This window comes from Rhincodon typus, chromosome 13, assembly GCF_021869965.1.
Source record: "Rhincodon typus isolate 14 chromosome 13, sRhiTyp1.1, whole genome shotgun sequence".
Classification (NCBI taxonomy): Eukaryota; Metazoa; Chordata; class Chondrichthyes; order Orectolobiformes; family Rhincodontidae; genus Rhincodon; species Rhincodon typus.
In genome coordinates, this window is record NC_063344.1 from 62,955,522 (window position 1) to 62,965,826 (window position 10,305).

General features: G+C 43.6%; 1 protein-coding gene across 1 annotated transcript in view; it reads right to left on the reverse strand.

Annotated features, from left to right (window-relative positions):
- Window positions 1-9,649, reverse strand: part of LOC109923964 (probable G-protein coupled receptor 148) — a 34,040-nt gene extending 24,391 nt beyond the window's left edge. Inside the window, exon 1 of the mRNA XM_048604134.1 lies at window positions 8,688-9,649. Within this exon, the coding sequence (XP_048460091.1) occupies window positions 8,688-9,649 (962 nt within the window). The remainder of the gene's footprint in view (window positions 1-8,687) is intronic.
- Window positions 9,650-10,305: the final 656 nt, after the last annotated feature.

Consider the following 10,305-nt stretch of genomic DNA (forward strand, 5'->3'; position numbering starts at 1 on the left):
TGACCACTGACCAGCTCACTCCGTACTGCCTACTGGCCCACTGACCGCCTCACTCCGTACTGGCCTACCGACCATCCCACTCCGTACTGGCCCACTGACCGCCTCACTCCGTACTGGCCCACTGACCGTCCTACTCCGTACTGGCCCGCTGACCGTCCCACTCCATACTGACCGCTGAACGTCCTACTCCGTACTGGCCTACTGACCACTGACTGTCCCACTCCGTACTGCCTACTGACCACTGACCGTCCCACTCCGTACTGACCACTGACCGTCCCACTCTGTACTGACCGCTGACTGTCCTACTCCGTACTGGTCCGCTGACCACTGACTGTCCCACTCTGTACTGGCCTGCTGACCACCTCACTCCGTACTGGCCCGCTGACCACTGACCGTCCCACTCTGTACTGGCCCGCTGACCGCCTCAATCCGTACTGCCCCACTGACCGTCCCACTCCGTACTGGCCTGCCGACCGCCTCACTCCGTACTGGCCCGCTGACCGCCTCACTCTGTACTGGCCCGTTGACCGCCTCACTCCGTACTGGCCCACTGCCACTCTCTTCACAAGCCAAGGTAGGTTGGAAATAAAACACTACATTGTATCAGTTGAACTAAGTGAATCTGGTCATAATATTGCTTTGTATGTTCACTCTCTGCAAATTAAAACAGTTTACAAATTCTTTTCAAGCCTCATCTCATCAAGTGCTTGCTCAGTCTCTTGCAAGAGAGATTGAAGATCATGTTATAACATGAATATCTGGCTGTGATTGAAATGGGATGCTATTGTTATATCACCAGATTATGATACTGTGCCAATAGAAATTGGAAAATTATCTCACATAAATGTAAAATGCCCTGAACACTTGTACATGTGACAAATACTATTGAGCTTCAGAAGGCATCTATTAAAGACCCACACTTATAAAAATATCCAAACGCTATAGTATTTGATATTAAGTTGGATATGTTATACAATACAGCCTTTAGTATAAATTAGGCACTAAATTCAAAGATGTAGATGGTGATTTGTCATTTATTATACCAGAAACCTTGCATTTCCTGACCTGAATGCTTGTTTTTTTGCTGTGATTGGTGGTTACACTTTTCATGGGAATTTTTAACAGGAAAAATCATTATGTAATGAGTTATAATGGAAGTTTGCTCCACAAGCAAAGCCCAGTGACATGTTAAACACAGAATTTGGCCAATAGGTGTTGGTGCAATCCCACTTTATTCACAGAAACTTAGTAATGAATGCCATCACTCATGTACTGTTGTATATTTTTAACGCACTCAGGGGATGTGGGTGACATTGGCTGGACCAGCATTTACTTAGGTCTCCAGATTACTAGTCTTGACAACAACACCACTGGGTTGCTGCCTCCATCTATAGTAATAATTTCACACCTACAATTACACCATTCTACCTTTTGCGGCACTGTAACATCTCAGTTTGCATCTCAATAATCCTCAGCCTGCACTGTACAGAACATACTCTAAAGCTAAGTCTCCTTTTACCAAACGACCATGTGATTCCATATTTAATAATTAATAATATAATGTCATTGTATCACATGTCAATCGGGATTTCTGTGCGATTCTAATAGTGCGGAATTATGCCCCTGCACCCTGATTAACTATCGTCCCGCTTTAGATGAAGACTAAGGGCTGGAATTTAATGGTCTCATTCAAGACCAAATGGCAGTAAAACAAAATGGATGTGGAAGTCCTACCCTCATGTCCAGCCTCTGTTATTTTCACCAGTGCAGGACTGAGTGCAGGCTGAGAAACCAGCATTCTGTGAAATTGTATTTACTGAAAAGTCCTGCAAGTGGTCATTTCAGAACTTTTGTAACATAAATCTTGACTGACATGTTTTGGAAACGTTCCTAAAGCACAACTATAGAACTGAGGCATGAACAATAGGTAGCAGGCCGGAACAGTATAAAAGGTGAGTAAAATGGTCTTGCTTCCTTTCTGGCTGATCATGAAATGCCACAAGTCTAAGTTATGTTTGTATTTACTAAAGGGAGGGATGATACTGTCTTGAATGGAAAAGGTAAATGAGGAATGGATACGATGGATATTCTGAGTCTTTTTTCCCAGGGTAGGCATGTCAAAAACTAGGGGGACATAGTTTCGAGGTGAGACAGGAAAGTTTAAAGGAGATGTGCGAGGCAAATTGTTTCATACAGAGGGTGGGTAAGTGGCTGCATCATACTGCCAGGAGAGGTGGTAGAAACAGATCAGGTAGCAACATTTAAGAGGCACCCAGACAGACACATGAACAGCCAGGGAATAGACGGATACAGACCATGGGCAGGCAGGTGGGATTAGTCTGGTATCCCAGCACCAAGTCACCTTTTATTTACATGTGCACAGTACACTGGCTGTGGCCAGCCAGCTCAGAGTCAGTCCCCTGGACTGAGGAGATTCTGAAATCTCTGTTTATGTCTGTTAGCCAGGGCTTCCTGATCGGCCCTGGTTAACAAACCCAACTGAGGATCTCAACATCAATAAGATCCACCTGGTCTCAATCACTACATTTGATATGGTATCATGATTAGCACAGACATGGTGGGCCGAAGGGCCTGTTCCTGTGCTGTACCGTTCTATGTTCTATATTTAAGGAATCAGTCCCTTTGAGCTAGTCTATGGGAGTTAAGTGCTGTGACCATTCAAGCTCATTAAAGAACGAATCATGGCCCAGAAAAAAAAATATTTCTTTGAATTATGTGTCCAATGTTCAAGAAAGCATTTTGAAAGCTCGCACTGTAGCGCAGTAACATCTTAGAGTTTCTCAATAATGACGAGCGAAGCAGATAACACAACCAAAGCACAAACCGTTCTGTTTGGGGATAAATTGTTTTCTCTATCACTTTGTCTGGGGAGTCCCTGAATGCTAGGTTTAGTGGGCCTAAAAAGAGTCTCCATGGGATATATTACGATATTAGTGCTGCAGACGGAAGATAATGTTAACAAGATTGTCATGTAAAAATGTTAAAAACCCATTGTGACCAGGAAGTTTGTACATCAATGAGTACATTTCAGTTATTGAAAAGAAAGATGATAATATGAACATACTGGAGGTGTCACACGAGAAGGCACAGAGCTGGAGAGTTCTCAAACACAAACCAAACCACCCCTCCAAAACAATGTTAGCCAGTACGACGGTGTTAGGAAATTTATACAAGATGCTGCATTACCTTCCAGAGAAATGTCAGGGTGATGCAGCTAAACTGCTTATGACATATACGTCATTACGCTCGGTTCGCAATAAACAACTGCACCTCCCAGTCGTGAACCATTTCAACCCCCCCTCCCATTCCTCAGACGACATGTCTATCCTGGGCCTCCTGCAGTACCACAACGATGCCACCCGAAGGTTGCAGGAACAGCAACTCATATTCTGCTTGGGAATCCTGCAGCCCAATGGTATCAATGTGGATTTCACAAGCTTCAAAATCTCCCCTCCCCCTACCGCATCCCAAAACGAGCCCAGCTCGTCCCTGCCTCCCTACCCTGTTCTTCCTCCCACCTATCCCCTCCTCCCACCTCAAGCCACACCCCCATCTCCTACCTACTAACCTCATCCCGCCCCCTTGACCTGTCCATCCTCCCTGGACTGACCTATCCCCTCCCTACCTCCCCACCTACACTCACCTTTATCGGCTGCATCCCTGCCTCTTTGACTTGTCTGTTTCCTCTCCACCTATCTTCTCCTCTATCCATCTTCTATCCACCTCCCCCTATTTATTTCAGAATCCCCTTCCCCTCCCCCATTTCTGATGAAAGGTCTAGGCCCGAAACGTCAGCCTTCCTGCTCCTATGATGCTGCTTGGCCTGCTGTGTTCATCCAGCTCTACACCTTGTTATCTCAGATTCTCCAGCATCTGCAGTTCCTACTATCTCTAATGTTCTGGGGACCCAGGCTCGAATCCCGCCATGGCAGATGGTGGAATTTGAATTCAATGAATGTCTGGAATTAAGAATCTAATGATGACCAGAATCCATTGCTGATTGTTGGAAAAACCCATCTGGTTCACTAATGTCCTTTAGGGAAGGAAACTGCCATCCTTACCTGGTCTGGCCTACGTGTGACTCCAGACCCACAGCAATGTGGTTGACTCTTAGCTGCCTTCTGGGCGATTAGGGATGGGCAATAAATGTTGCCCTAGCCAGTGATGCCCTCATCCTGTGAATGAATAAAGAAAACAAAACCTGCATATTGCAGGTGGCAGCGCCGACTCAGTAGGTAGTGTTCAGGCTCCTGAGCCCGTCCACTCCAGGCTGGCCATATCCTTCTCTTTCTCTCCTTCATTGTCTTTCTCTTTCTCTTTTTTTCTTCTTTTCTGCACCGTCTGACGTCATGAGGAAGCCGGAGCTGTGCTTGGTGGGTCGTCGGCTGCGGCGGTGATGGTGCCTGGAGCAGGGACCCTTGGCTGCAGTAGACCTGAAGCGAGTTGACTCCTTGAGGCCTGGGACACCTTGCAGAGACCTTGCAGAAGCTCTGGGGACCTCCTGTACTGAAGGTCAACTCTATTTATGCCATTTCTTTTTATTCTTTTTGTGACTCAGGACGGCACTGGATTGCGGCAGCAAAACACTTTTCACTGTAACTTTCTAAACACATATGACAATAAATAACTCATAATTCAGAAAGACAACTTAATTGTTGATGCACTGGCCAGTGTTGAAGGAAGTGTGTAAGAAAAGGAATGCAGGCATTGAGCTATGTTCATGTTGTGATACTGAAATTTTGCTAATCCAACTTGTAACATATGCACAGTTCCATTTAAGTTTTTAGAAGTTTGTTAATTTGGTATAGGCAAATGTATAAATGAAAGGGTTATCTGTAAAACCTGTAAGCAATTTGCTGCAAGTTTATGATAATAAGTACTGTTGTATTTTCAAAGCCATTGTAAAAAAAAACCTTCACTATTGTGAAGCTTTCTTTGTTCCAAGGGAAGAGATGTGGTCGAATCTTTGTTTCTTTGGATCCAATTTGTACAGTGTATGCCAGGAATCTATAAACAATGTAACATTCAGGGAACTTAATGTTCCAAGATATGTCATTTACATTCAATCCTGCATTGCAATGGAGTAGCTGTATTTGTCATAGGTTACTGAAAACAGTTCAATGGCCATGAAGACTCATTCGAATTCCACAGTTAGAGTTAGAAGACAAAAGCACGCCCCCTGAAGAAACAAAATAATTAGCTGGATTGCTGAGAATACAAATGGATACACTGATTCTGTGTGGTTGGGGCTCAGCAAGAAGTCCCAGAGCAGTTAAATAGTTCTGTACAGTCTGAACTCACAGAGAAGTTTTAGGAGTCAATAGGGAGCTAGGTGTTAGAGTGAGGGATCAGAAGAAGCTATGTGCTGCTAACAGTTCAGTTAGTAAAGAGTGGCAGTTGAAAGCCCTCAAACAATAATTGTTTGGTGCAACTCAGTAAGGTTGGAGCTGAGGAAAACAAAGTACGGGGACAGTACTAGCTTAATGAAGCTGGCTGTTTTTGGAAATACTAGGCTCGAACAAAAGAGTAAGTGTTGGAGTGTAGTGTCAAGAATGTAGAGCAGTGTAGTCACAGGAAAGGAAGATGAACCACCAGAACATGTCCAGGTACTGTGGTCCACGCAGCATCAGAGGAGCAGGAAAGCTGAAGGGTCCCGACCCGAAACATCAAATTTCCTGTTCCTCTGATGCTGCCTGGCCTGCTGTGTCCCTCCAGCTCCACACTGTGTTATCTCTGACTCCAGCATCGGCAGTTCTTACTATTCAGGTACTGTAGGGTTTGCTGACGAATCCGTGTGGTCTGCCATGACGGAATTTGCTCATTCGGCAGATTTTGTTAGGTCCACCATTTACTTCAAGTTAATTCTGAATATGTTCTATAAATATCAGATACATTGTTCTAACTTTGTACAGTAAAGTTTATTATTGTTTGTTCAAAACCCTGGAACTGTGCCATTTCATTCTCTTAGCAAATGCTTCGATCTTGCTCCTTATCTGCTTTAAATTTTAAAGACGCTGGCACCTGGCTAAGTCATAACATACATTATTGTAATCAGGATTGTAACAAATCGACAATTCATCTTGGATTTTATCTGCTAGATAATGCAAACTCCCAGATGTTGATAATGGGGAAATCAATGGGGGTTAAACCATTGACTGTCAAAGGGTAGTGTCTAGACTGTCTTTATTTCGATAATATTATTGTATGGCACAAATATTACTTGCCATTTTTCAGCCCAAGCCTAGATATTGTCCAAGACTTGTTGCATTTGGAGATGGGCTGCTTCAGTATCTGAGGAGTTGTAAATGGTACACTATCACATTTGGGTCTTATGGTGCATGTGGTTAGTGCAGATGCTTTAGGAAACCAGGGTGAAAGCCAGTCACCACCGAATGCCTAATCACAATAGGAGTCTTTTCCGGTAGCTCAGGAATGCAGAGGGATCTGGGTGTCCTCATGCATGAATCACAAAAGGGTAGCATGCAAGTATAATAGGTAATTAGGAATATCAATCAAATAATATCATTTATTGCAAAGAGAAGTGAATCTAAAAGTATTTATCTGTGTATTAACCAACATTTTCCCAGCTACCATCAGTTCTGAGGAAAGGTCACCGGACCTAAAACGTTAACTCCGATTTTTTCTTCACACATGCTGCCAGACCTGCTGAGCTTCCAGCAACTTCTGTTTTTGTTCCTAAAAGTATGGAGGTTATGCTGCACACTATACGAGCAAGATTGCATCTGGAGCAATGTGCACAGTATTTGTTTCCTTATTTAAAGAAGATGTTACTGTATTGGAAGCAGTTCAGAGAGATTTACCACATTTATACAAGAAATGAGCAGGTTCTCTTATGAGAAAATAGTGGGCAGGCTAGGCTAATATATGCTGGAGTTTAGAAGAGTTAGAAGTGACTTCACTGAAACATTTAAGCTTCCTGTGAGGTCTTGATAGGGAGTATGTGGAGAGTGACATTTTGTCTTATGGGAGAATTGAGACCTTTGAAAACAAGGGGTTGCCCATTTAAGACAGGGATAAGGAGTGTTATTTTCTCACAATGGGTCATGATTCTTTGGAATTCTCTCCTTGAAGAGGTGGTGGAAGCTTTGAATATTTGTAAGGCGGCGGTAGATAAATTCTTGTTAAACAAGAAAGTGAAAGGTTACCAGAGGTTCAATCAGATCACCCATAACCTTATTGAATGACGAAAGAAGCTCAAGAAGCTGAATCGCTAATGACAGCTCTCAATCATATGTTTATATATTGCACTCAGAGATAGTAAGAACTGCCGATGCTGGAGTCAGAGATAACACAGTGTGGAACTGGAGGAGCACAGTAGGCCAGGCAGCATCAGAGGAGCAGGAAAGTTGACGTCTGAGCTCACTTGACTTGTTTCCATGCTGTACCAATTTGATTTACTGACACATTAATTCTGACTATCCACCAATTTTCAGACAGGCCTACACGTGGATGAGGAGCATGGCTGCCTGAAAACAAATGGTAAAATTGCCTACAAGATGTCATTGGCTCTTGTCAGGTCATCAGGTTCCACCAGATGGAGCTCCACGGGAAGTCTGATGCTCAGACAGAAGAAATGATTTTTTACCACATCTGCTTAGGTTTAAGCAAGTTTCTACTGTTCCCTTCCAGTCTAAATTTTCTGTTCAATGTTGCCTTCCTAGCAACCTCCCACCTCTTTCACAATGTGGATCTCACACACTCATGTGACACACTAAACGTATCTCCCTGGCAAAAATCAGGTCAAACACTGTGATTAACCCCACAAACTGAAAACCATGTCATGGCTATTCTCTCACAGTGGTTGGTAAATTACATCTGTCACCACCCTGTCCCCCAATGGGAGTATTCAAAGAGCAGGGGTGTGCTGTTGATGTCCTGTCAACATTTATCTCACAACCAATACCTAAAACAGTATAGGAGGTTGGTTAGCTCAGTTGGCTGGATGGATGGTCCATGATTACAGAGTGACACCAACTATGTGGGTTCAGTTTGTATATTGATTGAGGATACCATGGAGGTCCTACCTTCTCAACCTCACTCACTGCCTGAGGCATGGTGACCCTCAGGCCAAACCACTAACAATCATCTCTCTCTCTCATAAGAGATCAGCCAATGCCTCCTTAGGACAATGGTGGCTTTATCTTTACCGAAAGCAGATTATCTGATCATTTATTTAATTGCTGGTTGTGACAGCTTACAGTGGGCAAATTGGTTATCAGTTACTGACACTACAACAGTAACTTCATTTCAGGACTTTTTAGTTGGTTATAAAGCAATATGGGACATCTTGAGGTCATGAAGGACACTAGATAAATGCAAATGCTTTTTTTTCCCTTTTAATCTAACTTACCATGAGCGAAACCAAGAGACATTCACTCGTATATGAGTCAGTTTATGTTTTTGATATTGCCGGTATGTTTTATAATCACTTATTATCAGCTATATTTAGTGCATTTAAAACAGACAATGAGACACATGTATAACCGTACAATATTCATTACAATCATAGTTGAGTTTCAGTGCAGTGACAGACCTGAGGGGGCTTGACAGATTTTGTGTTCTCATGGGTTTAATGTATGGGTCCCACCTGATTGACATAATTTAAAAGGAAGAAAGATTTGATAACCTTTGCTAATTCTCTGTACCTCATTCCATACAAGTAAGGAGCCAGGGCTTTTGGTGCCATCATTATTATATTAGACATGGTGCGGGCTATGAAAATGACCATCTCGAATTTGACCATGCCGCAATTATAAAAAATCCTTTCCACGACCATCAGTAACATCGAACAGAAGTAAAAGGCAAAGACCACGGAGTGCATGAGAAAAGTGAGCCTTGCCCTGGAGGAGAAGCCTCTCCAGATGCCGGAATTCCGTGTCTTCCAGTACAACATGAAGTAGCAGCTCAGCAGCAAGCACACGCATGATAACAACAGGGCTATGAGCAAGCCATAAAAGAGTTGGGTGAGGATTGCACCATGCGGGGCTGTCAAGAAAACGTAGTCTATCTCGCAGAATGTCAGCTTGCAGAATGGAGACTGTTGGGTTGTTAGCAGCACTGCGGTGATGATGAACTGCGGAAATGCAACCACAATCCATATAAATATGACAACTCTGACAGCCCTGGTGGGGGGAAAGAGTGTGATATAATGCAGAGGCCAGTTAATAGCTAAGTAGGTGTCTATTACCATGCTTGTGGTTGTCAGTAAGCCACAGCAGCTCGTGGTCGTTAAAGTAAAAAGCAGCAATTCACACACCAACTTAGGAATGCTGAGCTGGGAAATGTTACAAAGCTGGATGCAGAAGTTTATCACCAAGTAAATCAAGTCGCTGATCAAGGTGTTGCTGAGCAGCAGGTACCTGGGTTCTTGGCAGAGGCTGCTGCTGGTAAAAATGGCCACTAGAATGAGCGGACTGGCTACCAAAGATGCGAAGAAGCAGATAGATCCAGGGATGATGATCAGCCTGGCTCGGTTGTGCAGCAAAGCCTGAATCCACTGTACATATATTTCAGCAAACGTACCAGAGGCAGTGGTAGAGTTTGGGAGCCCTGTTGATGAGACATTGGTGGGGAAATGATAAGTACACTCAGCGTCAAGTAGAGACATCCTGCTGCATTTAGCGAATTTTCAAACACCAGTTGTCTTCTTAATCCTTTAGACAAAGGGATAGTGATCCCACATGATTAGAATCTCTTCTTTTCTTTACCAAACTTCATTCAGTTACGCTATTCATCCCACATGGACCTCCAAACCATATTGCACATATTTCCCAAAGGAAGCAGATGTGTAATGTCCAAAACGTCCTACTATGAGAGGGAAGACACAACACACACTGCACCTCTCTATATAGCTGCGCTCAACGTCCAGATGGCCAATGTATGTGCAAACTTTCACTCTGAGTATTAACAGCATGGAAGCCCCCTCAACCAATCCAAACACAATTAGCTGCAGAACCCTCGGAAACGTCCTTTTCTGTCTGAAACTCCAGAGTAAGTGTAGCTCTTTACTTCCTTGCAGTTGATGAATATGTTTTCATGCTGGGTCCATGGCAGTGAACAGATGGATTAGTCACACAAAAACAAACAACTCACCCTGTGTTAATGCACACATTCCACTTTCCCTAATGTTTTCCTGACAACGACTGGCTATCCGATTGAAAAAAACATGTATTTATTACCTGAGTTAACAAGGTGTAGAGCTGGATGAACACAGCAGGCCAAGCAGCATCAGAGGAGCAGGAAGGCTGACGTTTCGGGCCTAGA